This window comes from Lycorma delicatula, chromosome 8 (genome assembly GCF_047948215.1).
Source record: "Lycorma delicatula isolate Av1 chromosome 8, ASM4794821v1, whole genome shotgun sequence".
NCBI lineage: Eukaryota > Metazoa > Arthropoda > Insecta > Hemiptera > Fulgoridae > Lycorma > Lycorma delicatula.
In genome coordinates this window covers 119353925-119373987 of record NC_134462.1, presented here as the reverse complement: position 1 = coordinate 119373987, position 20063 = coordinate 119353925, and the positions used below count along the sequence as shown (strand labels likewise).

Here is a 20063-nt window from a genome sequence, read left to right as displayed (position 1 = left end):
ATGGATTCTTTGTGGCAGTAGTTCTTTATCTGTAATTGCAAATAAAAAAAAATGTTTTGTACGTATTCTTCGGAAACCAAGTTCTGATGGATATACAAAACGTCCTGCGGTTTTACATCGCACTATCATTTATATAAATTACTAGGTATCTCGCAGAAAATTCAATGCAACACAAAATAAAAAATAAAAAAATCTAATGTGTACTACATTGACTTCCTTGTACGCCTATTAAATTAAATATACACATTTTTTTTTGCTGCACTCATTTAAACTTACTTCATTTGAAAGTGAGTTACGATCCTCCAGTTCTTTAATAAAGTGGACAGTTACACAGTTACTGAAATATTAGTTTTTATTAACGTCAAATATTTACGCAATTATTAATTTTACATAAAATATTAGGCTAGATTAACAGTCCCTTTATTACCTGATTAAGTCCCTTAGCTATCTGATTCTCATGAACTTTAAAAGAAAGTTCGTAATTGAGTTATTCATTTCGTGAAATATTTTTAAATATTTATCGTTCGAAAATTATGAAACAAATATTATTTTTTAAATACGTCAGGTAAATTCTTCAAATTACCGTAAAGAAAACCAAGCTCACGTAGTTGTTACGGTTTCCCTTTAGACGGCAGTAGTAGCAAACATGGTTTGAGTTAATTTGACAAAGCAATCTTTACGAGTGAATAACCAGAACTCACGTCCGTTGTGGACGTGAGTCACAGCGGACTCATTACTAGATAAGTATTATTCGTATAAATAAAGTTAATAATAATTAAACTATTCCGTTTAGTGAACTCCCGTATACCGGTTACAAATGTTAATTTCGACCTTACAATGTATGATATTCGGTTATTATTTATTACTGGATTATTTGGTAAATAATCAAAAATGAAAAAGTAACAATCATACAGGAAAAAGAAGGATAACATGAAGAAATATATCTCAAAAAAAAACGACAACAAGATGAATATGAAAAGGAAGAAAATATTAAGAACAAGGGAAGAATAAAAAAATAAGAGAATATGATAAATATAAAGAGGAAGAAAATTTTAAACCAAAGAAATAATAATAAGAAGAAATTTTGCAAAACAAAAAAAATAAGAGAGAAGATGAAGGATGTAAAGAGAGAGAAAATTTGAAAACTAGACAACGTGTACGCAAATTAAGATCAGAAGAATTGTATCAAACCAAAGAGCGATTAAATTACTGCCAACAAAAAATAAATAAACGAAATGATGATCAATCAACCTCGACTTAGAATATTGTCCGATAATGTCAGAGGAGTAATGAACTAAAAAATAAGAATTTTTTGCAATTTAAACAAGAACGGGCATAAATACCTCAATGTACATATTGTTACTATGAGGGTCTATTTTTCAGTCACTCTGTAGCTGACTTTAATGTAAATCAAATTAAACATAAAATTCCAAAATAATGAAACAAAATTAAACCAGAAAAACCAAAAATAATACGATTCTAAATTATAATTTTCAATAAATATTAAATAATCAGATATTTCACCAAATCTATTTACACATACACATTTTTAAAAGTACGTAAAATTTTATTTCACTAATAACTTCTGATTTTTTTTATTGTTATTATTGAATAATTATTTACTGAAAAGGTTTTTTTACAATCACGGGTTAAAAATTATTAATAAATCAATAGAAGTTAAAAAAGGTAAATTAAAAAAAAGGAGATGAAGTCTGATTCGAACCGATGTGCCTTCCTCTTGTAAGGTCCCAACATTTCATTAATTACACTTTTATTTGGCTATAACTCTGGAATCAATGAAAATAAGTAACACTTATGATATATCGTTAAAAAGCTCTCAATGACGACTTATTACTGCAGTTAAGAAAATAAATAGTTTGGTTTTTTTGGACACTTTGGGTTCAATCGATTGCAATCAAAAGGAGAGGTGCACAACTAGATGTTACAACAATTCTAAATACAAAATTTCAACATCCTACGGCTAATCGTTTTTGAGTTATGCGAGATACGTACATATGTACGTAGAGAGGTCACGCCGAAACTAGTCAAAATGGATACGAAGATGATCAAAATGGATATTTTCGTTGAAATCTGAAAACCGAAATTTTTCGCGATCACAATACTTCCTTTACTTCGTACAAGAAGTAAAGAAACCTTCATATTTCATATATGGTTCATTACTTTATATTTCATTACGGCTAAATCTAGCCGATTTAGCCGTTTATCTTAGTTTTGTTACTAATTTCATAAATGCCAACCGCATTTTTTAAACCGAAATCTAACGCTGTTCAACCTTGTCGATATAAGGATAGCTATTAAACATGATTTAGGCCGTTGGCATTTATCTTAATTTCACCCTTTCGATTTCCCGAATCCTATTCCCCTGACATATTCCCGATACAGTGCAATCCAAAGGTCTTTGAAGATAGGCTTTACCTTCTTACAGTATCGGTTAAATCTGATCAACCTAACCTACAGATGATATTCTTTTCCTTTCGCCTTTATAGATCAGAGTATTATTAGTGACGCATAAAGTATTGCGGTCTCGAATTTTAGGTTAATAAAAATAAAAACTATCTACCAGATTATAAGCCAAATTACATCACCTTTAAATTATTTTGTGTCGCGTTTGATGACATTAACATTTTATTTTTTTTAACATTTTAAGATGTTATCAAGGCGAGAACACAAAAAAGTACAGTTTTTTGTGCTTTTTGTTGTTCGACCTCGAATTTGATTACCTGTTACTAAAAAGGCCACCGGACCGGTCGGGTTCAAATGTTTACACAATCTAGCTCGTTCCACATATTACCTGTATTACCCTGTAGTCTATGATAAATTTAGATCGTTATCTTTCACCATTTTTGAGTTTTTATTAGATCTGTAAAACCGCATTACTTTTTGATCTGTACGACACACAAATAATACTTAAAGAAATGAAGAATTTTAAACTTTATAATGCGTTATGTACTTCCTTTTTTTAAAGAAAAATATTTACTAGGTAAAAAAAACAATCGTGAGCAAGAGTAGATTACCTAGAAGGTGAAGTCTGTAAATATAAAAGTAAATAGACAAAGTTAAACGTTTCGAGGGAATCTTACTTCTTTAAATGAAAAATCCGATGATTTATTTACTTTTCCTTACGTACTTTAACGGTATAATTCAGTCTTTTACGCCATATATTTATCAAAATGATCTGCAGTAGGATAGAAATGTTGGACTCTGCAATGTTTTGTACTATCATAATAATAATAATGTACACAGAAAATAACTAAGGATTGTTTAATAAACTTCATTAAAAAAGAGAAGGTTCTCCATCGTAATACATATTTAATTTAAGGCCTGCTAAAGGTTGATAAACGTGTTACTCATGATTGCTGATAATAAAGATTTTATTTCGCTAAATATTACTTTTATTTTGTAGGAAAGAAGCCCTTCTAGTACACCCCGTAGTAAGTTTTTGAGATAAAAAGCGGAAGTTATTTTTTGATGAAAATTAACAGTCTATACAAACGATTTGAAAATATTTTCTTTATTTATCATCGCTTCAGAGAGAAAAAAAAAACAATATTAATCAATATTTTTCAACTCTAGAATCTACCTTTTGAAGTCGTGAATTTTGTAATAATAACTTTAAATATTATTGGCAATCATTTTTGACAGACTTGAAAAATCAATTTTTTTTTAGTCGGTTTTTAAAAGTTCTATTTTTTATATTTGTTAGAGTTAATTTTATTATAAATTGTTTGTTTAAAATTTCAAAATATGTCACAAATGTAAATCTGCTGTCAAAACTGCATTAAACATTTTGTTAATTCATATTCCGTTGTGTTTTATATTACCTACGTTCTTATTTAACATTTTAAGTTATCGATTTAAATGGGATTCATTATTATATATTGACTGCGAGCACGGGTCGGTATTATAATTATTTATTCGAATAAGTTATGTACAAAGCATAAAGCGATTACGTTTGTGCTTCGTTAATTTATGCTTCTTTGGCTAAAAACAATCGATTATTCTTCGGTTAAGACAATAGAGTTTAATTTTAAGACGATTAACTAATTTATTTTTTAATAGATTTTACTTTCAAATTTAGCAAATTACAAAATAGTAAAAGAATCAAAGATGTCTTCTGAAGCTGTTTTTACCGACTTAAAAAACTAGTTTGCAATCAAAATAGCAGATCAACATTTGTAATAACGTACAAACTAAACAAATATCCCGTACAACATACATAAATTATTAAACATTAAAAAACTCTACCGCAGTAAGCGCTCAGAAGGGCAGATTTCCAGTTTTAGTTAAGAAAGAAAGGATGTCGAACTTCTATAATGATTTTTGAAATCAATATTGCTTTTGGTGTAGCCAAAATCTGATTCGGGCTACAGACTTTACGTTTTGGGACCGTTGGGAAACCAGCTCGCACCAGGTGGGTGCGACCTGCAAAAATCTAATTTTGACTTTCTTACATGTTACCCTTAAAATTACAACACAAAAACCTTGAAAACGAACCCAAAAACCCAATTTTTTCGGCTAATTCCGGTTCCTACGAACCAATTCCCTTTAAATACAATAGGCTCTATTTGTACTAGATTTACAATATCCTACAGTTTCATCAATATCGGTTACAAATTCCGCCCAGTAGAACAAAAAAAGCCGAACGTATGTACGTAAACATCTCAGAATCGTGTTCAGGAGACTCCAAAACGTATGAAATGTTGGCCCCTTCCATCCGACACTCCCTTAGAAAATCTGACCGGGCACAGTAGCGATTTCTAAATATTCTTTGTAAATTCGTTAAAAAGCTGAAAATTTATTCCAAACCCTGTTTTCCGCTCTAACTGCGATTCCTGTGAACCGATTCGTTTGGAAATTAATGGGGCTCTATTCCCGACAGTTATCACCCCACCAAGTTTCAACAAAATCCGTAAGAATTTGCAACCGGTAGAGCGGAGGAAAAAATCTTACACATGGATACGAGTAGATATGTATAAACATATACATATGTACACACATATGTATAAACATGACCGTTAAAAATCTAACGTAGTTAATTCGTTACGCGTTGAAGTCTGAATTTATTTTATTAATTGAATTAATGGATTTAACCGAATAAATTTCATTTAACTTAAATTTTTTCATAATTCCTGGAATCCATTATAAAATATTAAATTAAAATTTTGCGCTTGTAATAATCTTTAGGGAAAAACAATTTACTCCAAGTAATTACAAGCATAAACACGCAAGACGATGCGCAACAATATGCGAAGAAGAAGATTACTTTAATAAAGCTAGCGTGTGGTGAATGTAACGCAAGAATTATTAAGTGGTATTTTTGAAAGTGACTGACGTCATCTACAGGTACAGTTACGAGAGAAAACATAAATACATTTCATAGGAACAAGGTTTTACGATATCGTCTAAAATCAATGTACTTCTATTTCCTGGAAATTTTTAAACTAAAAAATGAGTAAGAATTTATAAGTATATTTCCCGTATAATTTCAAACTCAAGGGTCTGTAACGTCGCAACAAGCAGTAGCGATAGAAATTTAAATAATGCTAATATACATTAAATATTAAAAATTCTGTGTGAATGTTAGTCGCACAAGATTTCTAATATTTCTAAGAAAGAAGGTTAACGTGTCTCTATAAAAATCACGAACAAAATAAACAATATTATACACATCACACTGATAAAAAAATTATTTATTAGTTTAAAAAGATAAAGAATATTCAAAATTACAAACATACATCGGACGGTCAGGACGATTATTAAAATACGGATAAGAAAAATACAGATGTGTACTACGCAGATTCAACCTTTGTAAATCGATACGTCCAGATTTCCCATATAGGGGTAATTTTTCAAAGTTGGAATCGGAAAAGAATTACAATAAAGATCAAATAAAATATACTGTCCGACCGCAAAATAATATAATTTTCTGACTACTTCAACTCTGGCGCCATTAATACTAGCGTTCTTTCAACACCTCCGATTAAAAATTGAATAACTTCACAAAGATCTTCAGGATGTATATTAATATTTCTTATAAATTGTTTTCTTTTTAAATTTATTCTAAAATACTCATCGAACCGGTTTCAGAAGTCTGTCACATTTAACCGATTTAACAGCAATGTGATCAAATTTTAACAGAAAATGAAAATCTTAAGATAGACGGTAAGTTTAAACTTGATGGCTCTTCATACCTGAAACGTCTCATGAAACAGCAACCTGTTGAATGAAGGATCAGGAAAAATTCCATCGGTCTGTGTCATTTTTAATTAATTATTTCCGAAGATAAGGAAATATTTACGCCGCATAAGGTTGACATTATTTTAGTATGTTAATGAATATTCTAAAAAATGGCTAACGCTTAAAAACAAGGTGAAACAGATGAAAGTTTCACGAATGAAGCAGATATAGAAGAGCGTGGAAGAATGTCGAAATATAATCAAAGATGCCCACAAGTAAACAGTACACTACTAAATAATAATAACAATACATAAATGGAATTTTTAGGTGCTGCAATATTTACATCCCAATCCCGTAGGGGGAAGACACCCACCTTGTGACGTTACCGATCGCCACACCACCCCCTACGTTCCGAATCCTGAGAGCTTTACCGGAGGTCGTCTTTAGACTCTCTAACAGATTACATCTCACAGTCATCAGCCAGGCCTCGGTCGGGACGCCACCGATGTAAATGCCTCGGCAGCCATTTGCATCAGTAAAATACACATCAAATTTCGCCTTCACGTAGGCCTCAAACGGACATCTTTACATCCAACCTAACACGATTCCCTCAAACTAACTGACCGAAAACGTGGAAGTGCGAACCCCGCGCCTAGTCCAGATTTGACAGCACCGTTCGTGACTGTGAATGCCTCAGAAAACGAACGAGTTTAAAGTTAATTCAGTGCTATACTGATACCGATCAAAATTATATCTTACGCAACATAGAAATTTAGAGCTACACCCAAATAAGTCGACCAATTTAGGTCTCCTAACAAGGAGAACGTAATCTCATACCGGTCCGCACAGGAGCCGGAGACAAACCCCGCACCCGCACCCCCACCCGATCCCATCATGGTGTCTCGCTTGGCATTACCAAGTCACGATCAGGACCGCTACCGGCGAAGGAAAGCCACGCCCCGGTCGCATGGGTTACCATACCCCGGCGGCGCGGCAACCCCCACCAGCGGGAGCCCGAAATCGAACCGCAAACAATACCAATATAACCGAGACACGCCTACCTTCTACTTCCAACCAACCCAATGCCTAAGCCGGAACCCTAGCCACCCGGGATTCTACCACGATCGAGTATTGCGATTAAACTCCCTGTGGAGACCTACACACCGCAAGGGCGCGAAAAAGCCAGTGACTATAGACCACTCCTCGCGGATCATCCAGTTAATACGGAGATCCAGAAAGGAATGTACTCTGTCAAGTTCCCTAACAGCTCGTGAACGTTTGACCTCGTATCGGGGACAGATATACAGGACGTGGTCCACAGGATTGTGGGCACGTGTGCCCACAATCCGGGCATTGATTCGAATCTATCAAAGGGAACCTAGCCAAACTCGCCCGAAAGACACCATGTCCGGAGAGAAACTGTGTGATACACCGATTGGGGGAGACCCATCCAATCGCACCTAAATCAGGTACTATAGGAAATACACCATGCGTGTAGCAACCTGTGGGGGGGAATGATTCCACCTGACCTGCCGCGACGCAAGGCCCCGGTCTTCAATCTCTTGCTTTCGTTCTGACGTAAATAGGTTATTTACCTTTAACATGTAGCGTTCCTTACGCTCATTAGCCAAGATATCTATTGGTTTGACTCCAGCTATAACACAGACTGCGAGACTGTTCTATAACCGACTATAACAGCCAGCAAGAGCAGTCGCTGGGCCCGCAGAAAAATGTCCGCGCAACTCCTAAATGCCATGCGGCGAGCCCAGGCAGGGCAGCATACAGCATAATAGCTTCGCTGACACCTTTGTAAAGGATACGCATGGTACGGTATTCACATCAAGGATAGCACCCAGGTATTTTTGAGCCGTAACATACCGAATGGGGAGAACAGCCATCCGAACCCGAATTCGTCGGGAAGCAGCCAATCGCCCTTAAGCAACATCATTGTGGTTTTCTCTGGGCTGAAAATCATCTTATGTTGGAGACTCCATAGTCGGAGTGTCTCACAAGCACGAACAGCTCGGAATTCTAGCTCGTTACGCGAATCCCCTTCAATCAGTAGCAGCGCGTCGTCAGCATAAGCGACGACACGACAACCAAATGGCAACCTCAAACGCAACAAGGAATCGAATTCTATGATCCAAAGAAGGGGACTCAGAACACTGCCCTGAGGGCATCCTGTAGTTAAGGTCTTACGAACCTCCGAGCTGCCATCACGCAGGGAAGCGGTCCGATAGATGAAATAACCTGAGAGCACTTCTAAATAATTTCGTGTACACTTACGCTTCTGCAACTAAAACAGGGCAGAAGGCCACCATAAATTGGTAAATGCCCCGGATATGTCCAGAAATATTCCTAATACATACTTACATGGACTAGAGGAAGCTATAACCATCACCTTTAGTATGGCATCCTCAGTGCTCTTGCCCGGTCGGAAACCATACTGGTTGTCCATTAGCTAATTTAACATTAATACGCAAATATAGGACGTTCTCAAAAACCTTGCCGACCACAGGCAAGAGCGTCAGTGGACGGTAAGAACTAACAGTAGGATCTTTGTCGCCAACTTTGAACAACAACACCAAGTTTCCACGCTTCCAACACGCCGGAAAGTGGCCGGCGAAGAGCAACCTATTATATATTCTAATTAGAGGACCAAGGACTACTGGAAGCGTTCGGACGAGGAGCTTCACTGCGATACAATCATATCCAGCGGCCTTGTGCCGTGCTATACTACAGATCACCTGGCGCACCTCCGCCTCAGTGATCTCAGAAGATTGTAAGTCGGTCTCGAAAATCGCGACTTCCCGCCTGACACGCCGGTGGTATAAATCCCCCCCCCCCCACAGTGTCATTCGGGAGCAAATCATTCAGCAAAATATTAAGAACACGGTCCTTATCAATTACCACACCCTCGCGGGTTGATAAATCTCACAAAAGGACATCTTTCCTGCGCTTATGTCCAAGGGCTCTATACACAATTCAAGGGTCCTTATTCCCTTTATGCCAGGAATTACGCTTGGAGGACCTAATGCTATGAAAGTACCTAGCCCTCCTTATTTACAACGAAGTATTGTCTAGCTTTCGAGGTTATAAGTTAAAACCTCAGATACGTTAAAAACACGGGACAGTCTTAAAAAAGAAAAAAAATGAAAAAAGATTGAGGTATTATCATTTTTATTCATTATTTTGTTTACCGTGTTTGCTCTCGCACGATGTGCCCGAAAATAAGGGGTTAATTAAAAAAAAAATTTCCTTGAAACTTGTATAACAAAATAAAAGTTCAAATTCGCACACACGGAAAAAACACAATTATTTCTTTTCTCTGGATGGCCATTCTTGTCTTGTTTTAAAATTGTCATTCGGTATTTGAAATTCCTTTGCCGTTTCTGCTACAGACTGTCTTGAATGAGAGAGAACGACTGCTCTTGTACTTGTGGAAACGTCGGTATTCCGCTACGAAGCGCTTTTCTACTATTATCACCATTCTTAGGTTTCTTTTTTTGTTTCTCCGGTCTCTTAGATGCTAATCCGGATTGTCTCTTACGGCCTAATGCACGGTACAACTTCGCCAATAATTATTTAATTTTTCGTCGGCAGTAAACGACGTAGTAATTGCGCAGTCGATCTTTACTTGACTTAAAAGAAATGAATACTATACTTTGCTTAAACTATAAATACGGGAAATAAAGAACGGATCGATCAAAAAATGTTACCTACCGTTTCTCAATGTACGACAGAGTGAACAAGGAAAACGTAATTGATGCGTCTCGTAACTCTGTAGCGATTTGAAATCAACACAAATCGCAACACTATAACACGATTTGTAGCACTATTCTCCACTACTGGAAATCACACGCACCCATTAATTTCATGCTTTTTTTTTTAAAAAAAAAAAGAGGTTGCGTCGTAATCAATGAAGTAGAGCATTTTTCTTTTATAATCAGAAAGGATCTTTTTGCAATTTGATTTTGAAGCATATCATGTTTCCGCAAGAATTATATTTAGCCGTCTATTGACGCTGCACCCTGTTTTTAAAATGGAGTCGTCAATCAACAGCGCGTCGTAGTTCTTGATTGCATACATTATGCGGAACTACGTCGAATTTAAACCGTGAAAGACAAAGCGGGGGACGATGCATTTGCGATCGATATGTTGTGCAGTCCCATTCGTTCTTGGGAACGAATAATCTACTGGTAGCATTATATATTTGTTAGACATCTTATTTTTCATGTTCATGTAATAAGAACTCGTTTGCACTCCTTGATAATAATTGTTAATTTTGTATACCAATTTAGTATTTTCTGTAACACAACGCAAAAAATCTTAGATTTTTTTTAAAAGGCCCTAATTCTCTTCAAGTTTTTCTTCAGTTGAGAGTTTTTATTTGATTTTTCTTTTTATCAATAACCGAGTCGAGCGGTGTAATTTTTAATTATTTTTTTTCATTTAATTTTAAATTTGCGCGAGTGACACCCACGTTCACGTTTTTATTTATTTTACAAATACGTTTAGCCATTTCATTGTTAACTGTAAGACATATATTTTGCGCTACTCGTTTTCCTTGTACAAGTCTGTGTTAAATGTAACGCACAAGATGTAATAATAAACAACACAATTAATAACGAACACAGGCAGTTAATGAACTTCCTTGTTTTTTTTCAATTCAATCCGTAATAATTTTATGACTTTTTCCAAAGAAAAAGTTATTACTTATTAACACCTGCTTGCACATCAAATGAATGAAAAGTATCATATTTTATACAACCCGTGAACTAATATTAAAGTAAACAAATTTGTGCAAATTTTCATCATTTTTCTTTAGACCAATCGCTTGGGCATAAAAGTTAAGTATATCTATCATAAATTAACTCTCATAAACGGGATATAATCTTCTACGGACTATCATATTTAATATTTTATAAGTAACATGTTCATATTTCCAAAAAAAAAAGATTTTTTTTCCACGAAAAAAATATTTTTCAAAAATAATTTCCATTTTTTTAAACTTTTTTCTTTATTGTGTTAATATGTTATAAATTATCTTCAGAAAAATTTAAATAGAGCATATTTTTATACTCTACTTATAAAGGTCACTGGCCTTAGTCACGTCAATTCCTAACTTGCCGTACAACCATAATAGTTAACTTCTTTTAATCGATATAAAACTCTTTGATTATTTTTCTCAGAGATCAAAGTTTATAAAAAAATGGTGCAAAACAACTGATGAAAGAATAAACGATTCTCTAAATTTTGTATTACTTAGCTATTAAAAAAAATTGAGTGACGTGCACACCGATTTGTTATTTGTGTCTACGACATGATGGCACATACTGATTACATTGCATACGACTTTTAGTGTTGATTGTTTTTTATTTGAAAATGCATTCCGTTTCACAAATATGGAAAATTGTGCGGTTATAACAGTTTAGCTTACATATTAAAACCCACCGGGTTGGTCTAGTGGTGAAGTCATCTTCGCAAATCAGCCGATTTTGAAGTCGAGAGTTCTAATGTTCAAATCCTAGTAACGGCAATTACTTTTATACGGATTTAAATACTAGATCGTGGTTACCAGCGGTTTTTGGCGGTTGAGTTTCAATTAACCACACGTCTCAGGAACGGTCAACCTGAGAATACAAGATTACACTTCATTTACATTCATACACATCATCCTCATTAGAAATACCTTAAGGTGGTTCCGGGGGCTACACAGAAAAAAGAAAAAGTTTATTTATTCCAGGAGCATTTATTTATTTGATGTTTTATTATTTATTTGGCATTATGTTATTCGTTTAATGATTTGTTGGCAGAATTCAAATAAAAAACAAACACTCTTTCTGTAACATAAACTAAACCATCACAATCGTTCAATTTTCAATATCGGTTAAACAGGATATAGTTTCAAACAATGATACGTGAACACTAAAAGGTCCTACACAGTAGTATCTTGCCGATCATTTCACAAACACAAATCTGGCAGAATCGACAACAAACTTGAAATTTTAGACGTAAACATAAAAAACGTATTGCATCTTAAAAAAGTGAACATTATAAAACATATAAACACACAAAAACACATGATAACAACATAATCGGTAAACGTAAATAACTGAAATCCAACACACGTTTTGATCGCTTAAGTACAAGGCTGCATACATATTCGTACATATCCTGATCCCGTTCCAGCTATCGCCAGGACTGGGTGTTCACTAACGCTCCAACTTTGTCTGTCTTCCCACCACCTCACCTCTTCTACCGGCAACCAATTATATCCTCTTTTTCTACACTGTCCTTAATTCTATCTCTTCATCTTACTCTGGACCTTTTTCCATTTATTCTCGGCTCTTCCTTTCTGATCGGTAGTCTCTCTCCATTCATCCTCTTCATGTATCCATACCATCGCAAGCTCATTTTTCAATTCTTTCTTGGATACTCTCCGATCCCAAGTCATTCCTTATATCCATATTCCTCTCTCTAGTTACCGTATGATGTTCTTACTCTGCATTTCTTTAATAATATTAACATATCCTTCCTCGATATCCAATCTCATTATTTCCTTCCAAATAGCACTGCTCTTCTATCATACTCTGAATTTTTCTCCAACAGTTGCCAAGCTACAAAAATAAGGTCTACTGTGCTTCTTCCAACCTACAATCCGTGCTGTTTTTTCCTTTGTCCTTGTTCTATCTCTGATCTTATCCTGTTCAGTATAATCCTTTCAAAACGTTTTGTCATACGGCTCATCAGAGTAATCCACAATAGTTCTTACATTGCTTCTTATTACTCTTCTTAAAAAAAGGGATTATACTCTTTCCCAGTCTTCTGCAATGATCCTGTTTCTTCACCCGCAATTCAACACTATATATAACCATTGCATCCCGACTAAATCTCCAGCCTTTTATAAACTGTAACTTCATCAGGTCTTGCTGTTTATTTTACAAATTGCATCTTCTGGAGATTTCTTCTATATTCTCCAACCAACCTCCTCCTCTTCTATATTCTGCAACCTCCTCGCTTCAGATATTTTCCTCTTTATCCTTCCTATTCGATAATCAAAATAATCCATCCATACCATTTTCACCGCTTCTGGATCATCCACCGGTTTTCTCTCTTATATCTCCATTCTTACAGACACTTGTCTTCTTCTTTTTGTTCCTCATAATTTTTGCAAGGCTTCCTAATTAAAAAAAAAAACCCTCAACAGAAATATCTGCTGACACCAGTGAGAACAGTACCGCCAGTTGTTGAAAATGATTATAGAAATTACCGACAACATTTTTAAGTAAGTTACAACATTATTGCAAATATCATTATTATTATCGATACGAATTACTATTACTATTATTAAAAATTATCATCGCCGTTATTGTTAGAATAACAGTATCTTTCTATAAGTTAAAAAATTTACGAGTAAATTTTGATAAAGCCCGACATGAGTTGAGATGCAATCCTTCAATATCCCCTAAACCCTTCATCAAAGTTTCTTAACGATCAGAAAGAATAACCTAATAATATATTAATAAGCAAGGTACCAAATTTCATGAATATAGAACCGTCCATCTCCAATATAAAGATAAACAGAAGCAAACAAAAAAAAATCCACACATTCGATATACTTTTTAACTCAAATTTCATACTTTTGATGCAAGGATCTCAAAACTAGAACGAAGAGTTTATTCTTTTGCCGTTAACATTACTTTACCTCTGTTACATATTATAACAGCCAGGAAAGTGAAGCTTAAAAGAAGTAAATTCCAACCTCCACAGCACAATAGTAATTTCTGCGACTTTCATACATAAAGTTATGGGTTTGAATCCTGGTCACGCTTCTTGGTATTTTTTCATACATTACAAATTATATTTCTAATAAAAAAACAAGAGTAATTGTAATTTGGAGATCAGACTGTAACTATAAGTTTAAATAAATACACTCCAATCCATTTAAATTTGGTCAACATGAGAACAGAGTTGCGGTATGAAGCATGAGAAGGGAAGTAACAGTCCCTTCATCTACCTGTCTCTCTTACACACATGTATGTAACATCTGTCTCTCTCACATACATGATAGTAGCTTACTGCTACTGCATTTTTTAGAGTTCTTATTCTCGTGGGTGAACAGTACAATATTTAGAAAACCAAAAGAGGTTGAGTCTCGAAAAAGAAAAACATATGTAGTACATACACATTTTTGGTGATAACCAAAAGATAGTATAATTAACCAATCGTTAATTTAATTAAATTAATCTACGCTAAAAAAAAAAAATACTGGTTTAATAAACTTGGATGAATATACTATTATATTCATTTATAATGTTGGGTTTACATATTCATCAAAAATTCAATTACAAATGTTAAGTAATCGCTAAACTTCAATTTTTATTTAATGATTTCTACGTAAAGAATACATTCTTTTAAATGAATCCTTCACAATTCTGCCAATATTTAAAAAAGGATTACAAAGAGGTTAGAATGATTTCTCTTCCGCAGTAAAGATTACAAAATGATTACGTTACCTACAATTCACAACACAATTAATACTATTCAGTTTACATTTAGAACTGTTTTTGTTTATTTCTCACAACAACTAATTAGGCAAACTTTAAAAAAAAGGAAACTTCAGAAACAAAAAAGGACTTCAGAATAGGACACTAAAATTTGAAATATAACTCTTATTCTTCTTTAAATCTGGGCTTTTTGAAGATGGTACCAAATTAAAAATAAATAATTGCCAGTAACCTAGTATTAATCCTTTACTTGAAACTGATTTCAATTAGTCAAAATTTAAAGTGTAATTTTTTTTCAGAAGTACGATTTTTGAAGTTAGTTCAATTTTATTTTAAATCTTTCAGTTTTATTTAAAATTTGGAAGCATCTAAAAAGAATAGTCAAGTAAAAAAAGAAACAGAACATAAGAAACTGTATTCTTTTTCATTAAAATAAGAAAATAAATGAAGAAAAACTACAAGACAAGACTGGTAATGAAATTGGCTAAGTTACTCTAAAATGCATTGTATTTTTAACGAATTTCTGGTGAAAATATATTAAAATAAAAATGGTGACACGTTATATATAACTACGAATGAAATAATAATCCAATTCTCAGCAATAATGCATTTAAAAAATGAAAATACTTTCAAATTGATAAGAATATCAGTTTGTAACAACAAAAACATAGCTAGGAAAAGGAAGAGAATATGTTAGTTGACAATGTAATGTTAATAAATAATGCTAAAAATAACGATTACAACAAACGGAAAATTTGTACAAATGATTCATTTACATTAGAATAACAAATATGATAAACATCCTAATAATGATATGCACATTAATATACTGTATTCTATTCATTTATAATGTTGGGTCTACAAATTTATCAAAAATGCAATTATGAATATTAAGTAATTGCTAAGCTTCATTTTTTATTTAACGATATCTATGTAAAGAAGAAAACAGATATGTTCACTTGCAAAAAACAAACATGTTTATAAATTAATACACTAACAAAGGCCTACTGGTAACACCATAAAAAAACAAATTGAAGAATATTTAAAATAGGTAAACAAACTACATCAAAAATTAAACTAAAAAGTTAAAAATAAACCAATAAGAAAATAAATTTCCTTGATCTCCTCGCAAAAGTAATCGCAAAAAGTAATCGCTAAAAACACAATGTCTAAGTTTACAGAAATCAAACAATAAGACACTTATTCAGCCCCGTAAACCACCCAATCTCACAATAAAGTTTCATCTTATGAAATCATGATTCTCTGATTAGTTAAGACATCAAATCATGTGATACCTAAAATAAAATTTTATCATAACATATTAAGCAGACACTAACAGCCACAAGAATCCTTCTATACACAATAAAAAATAAAAACTTAGATACATCAAGCAAACAAACTTGGAAAGATCACTAAAACAAAACTAAAAAATTTATGCAAGGAGAATATGGAAAAAAAATCAAAACCAATGATCATGCAGAGAATAAACTCGTAATGAAAATACATTTACCTTGGAATAAATAAATTCAAATACACAAAATTTTAAGTATATAAATAGAATTTAGCTTCTAACAAAAATGCAATGAACATATATATCATTACACTTCACAAAAACAATGAGATAACATTTGCAAACCACCTTGTGGAAATAAGGTCTCAAACCTAAAAACCTACCAACCTATTCATTATATTATGAGTTAGTTACTCTGAAAAAGCAAAGATATTACACAATAAAATATTGTGAAATGCACAAAAACACATAATTTTGTGTATATACATCATTACAATACACTAACTACAATATATGCACAAAGGCAATACTAAATCAACAGATAACTTCATATTCAAAACTTTTTTCAGGTATATCAAACTTATCAACATTTAAAATGTCAAAAAACCATACTTAACTCAGTTGCTAGTTAGCTAACTATATGTTCTGTGAATACTATACTTAAAGTTAATTATACAATAATTTTAAACTCTCATGCAAAATCTAATAATCATCGTAGCTGGTCAGTAATATATAAAACAATTCTATGCCTATGTTTACTTCTCTGCTTTCTTCCATGTTTTAAAAGTTAGGTAAATATTAAAAATATATAATTAAGTAAATTGAAATATATATACATAAATTCTGTTTACAGTAAAGGTAGGGAATCCATTAAAAGTTTAAGAAACATGAATAATAATACATTCATAAGATCTTTCGAATTCACTTTTCTTTAAAACGTCACAAAATAATAACATGAGCAGCAGTTGTTTTATGAATAAAGCATAAAAGACTACTTGGTACATACAGGAATGAAAAAAGTTTTGCTTCTGAAGTAACAGATTTTTTATTACCTAAAACTATAAAATGAGGTGTATACTAGCCTTTGAACCATGACGTGAATGATTTTCTGACGGATCATCGGAAACTCTTGTCCAAATTGGCTCTCTAGAACTAGTTGACTGATAACCCAGTGCATTTTGTCTATGATCAAGACTCATTTTAAATAATAACTGAAAACTACACTGACATTAAAAATGACACAAATTAAGAAACTTAATCGAAATATCACAACACGACGTTCTTTACACGAATCAAGTTAGAAACTGTCAGTTCTCAGCTGATACACAGCTGGTTATCTATTACATAACATTAGCGAAGCAGTACCAACAAAACAAAATTTCCCTACTCTTAATATCAAAATCTGAAGAAATCTCCCTTTCATTCACAAATGTATGCCACGAGCACCGAACTTTTCAAGGAATGATCAAAGTCTCGTTTTATTAATTTCCTGATAAGCATTGAAATTTCTTAAACATAATATGTGTCACTTTTAAATTTGACGTCTGTGCGAAATGCAATGCAATGCCATGAAATTTAAATGCTTTACGTCAAATATTTTTCTCTATGCAGGGACGAATTAGTGATAATATATTTTTTTTTGTGTTTAACCTCCATGACCACTGTTAGGTATTACCACCGTTAGGTAATGATTTGTAGCGTGTGTGAAAATGCCATGCCTGACCGGGATTCAAACCCGGGACCTCCGGATGAAAGGCCGAGACGCTACCACTCGCACCACGAGGCCGGCCTGAATGGGTTCTCATCTAAATATAGTTTTCTATGCGGATAACGACGTGATTATTTTTTTTTCTTTTACATATATAATATTTTTATGGATGACACGTAAAAAGAGAAATTGCAATTGGTTTTTAATTATTTCAGAACTCATTATTACAATTATATTTCTACATCTATATCACAAATGAATTTTCATTATTCTGAAATCGAATAATATGTAACTTCCTTGCTTACATTTCTTCTGGAAATTTTTTATAAAATGCACTTCCTGATCTCAGGTAACAACTGTCCATATGTGTAAGAGGCATTCATGATTTAAATATTTACCTATTTTCAACAAACTGACCAAATATTCAGTTTTATTTCCAGTCCCTCCAGAACTTTTTCCTCCGATCTTACACTACAATACTACCACAGAACTACTACTAATACTACTATAGAACTTCTACTATAGAAAATTCAAAACTTTACTGTATTTTTGCTTAAACACTCAATTAGATTTTAATGGCTCACCTCAATTGACATTCTAAAATCTTCTAATGTACTATATACACTCTGAAATAATGGACAACAGTTCTGGACTGGGAACTTTGTGTACAGTATCATTGTAAAGAGTGTAATCTGTTTTATTTTGTAATCTTTCTTACTTTAAAACAGTAGAGATCAGATTATCTTCTTTTGGACAAACTTTAAAGTAAATAAATAAAATTAAAAAAAATCAGTTACTTTGCTTTCGCAGATAATCTAGTGCTTGCAAAATCAGAAGAAGATGCAGTTTTCCAAATTAACAATCTAAAATAATAGCAGAAGAAGCATGTTAGCAACAGAATTCAAATAGATCTCAAAGATTATCCCAGAAAATCAATAGAGACCAAGTATAGAAAAATAAATGTCACAACTCAATTTAACTATTTAGGACAGCATTTCTCAGTCTGGGGGATATAAAACATGATGATATAAAGGGGGGGGGGGGTTGTGAAATTAGCCTACAACTTTACACGTAAACAATAATGGAATCATTTTATGACAAAAAAAAATTATTGTAAACATTTTAATTATATTTATAAGTACACTAGTAAAGAAAATAAATTATTGAGATGGTTGCATTTGTTTTTTAATTTAAAACTTTCTCCATACGTGGAACTATGCTAGAAACACACAAAAGCAAATTGTTTTCAATTGATAAAAGATGACTCCTACATTTATTTTTTTATGGCGAATATAGACAAAAAACTCTTTTCACAGAGGTAAGAAGTAGTGAAAACAGATTAATATTTTCAATGCTTCTGTGACTAAATATCCATATTCACTTTGACAAACAAGCCAAAACATATCTAAATCTTCAGATGTGAATTGTAATTATAACATTTTATCGGCAGACATTTTGATGAGCTGGTCATGATTCTCAACTGGTAACTTAGCAGCTGGAACAACCTTTTCACTAAATGTATTCAATACCCAATCTTTGAGAGAAATCATTTTTATCTTCTGGGAAATACATCGCCAACTGAATTTTTAAGTTTTTAGCTTATGCAAATGCATCTTCATGCTTTCCAAACTGTGGTGAATAATAGTGTCTTCATCCAAATTTTTCTCAAAGTACTCATAATAGAAGTGAGTGAAACATCGACATTTTTGCTTTGAAGACGAATAATCCAAATCAAGCTTCTTAATGAAAGTATGAACTTTGCTTCTCATTAATAAAATGTTTTTATCACATCATTGTAAATTCACATTCCAGTTGTTTAATTGCTAAGATACATCAGCAATTTATACTTGTTATTCTGTAAAAACTTTGAGAATGTACTTTATTTATCCTGAAAAAAATTATTAATTTATCTCCCAATTCCAATAACCTGGTTAACACTTTCCCTTGTGATAAGCATCTCTGTATGTAAAATTTCTATATGGAAAAAATAATTTCTTTTCTTTTTGCTTATTTAATCGCATAGTAGTAAACCGTCTATTCTGTAATGGTTGACTTTTATTAAAATTAATCACTTTTACAGATTTACAAAGAATTTGTTTGAGATTTTCCAGCATATTTTTTGTGGCAAGAGCATCTCTGAGAAGGAAGAAGAGTGCATCCATTATGTCCTTGGTATAATACGATTTTTTAATCTTTTCAGAAATCTACTGCTTTTTAAAAGCTTTTTTTTACTGTATCATCAATCACCATATTCTGCAATACATTTTTACCAATCTACGTTACAGTTTTTAGTAGCCTCATGAAAAATATCAAAAAACATTGCCCTGTTGCTTGACCAGGTATTGATTTACAAAAC

At 32.9% G+C, this 20063-nt stretch overlaps 1 protein-coding gene across 1 annotated transcript in view; it reads right to left on the bottom strand.

The window, feature by feature from the left end:
- Positions 1–17301, bottom strand: part of LOC142329123 (uncharacterized) — a 68924-nt gene extending 51623 nt beyond the window's left edge. The window contains exon 1 of the mRNA XM_075373459.1: positions 17082–17301. Coding sequence (XP_075229574.1) covers positions 17082–17198 — 117 coding nt within the window. The 5' untranslated portion in view covers positions 17199–17301. The remainder of the gene's footprint in view (positions 1–17081) is intronic.
- Between the last annotated feature and the right edge of the window lie 2762 nt (positions 17302–20063).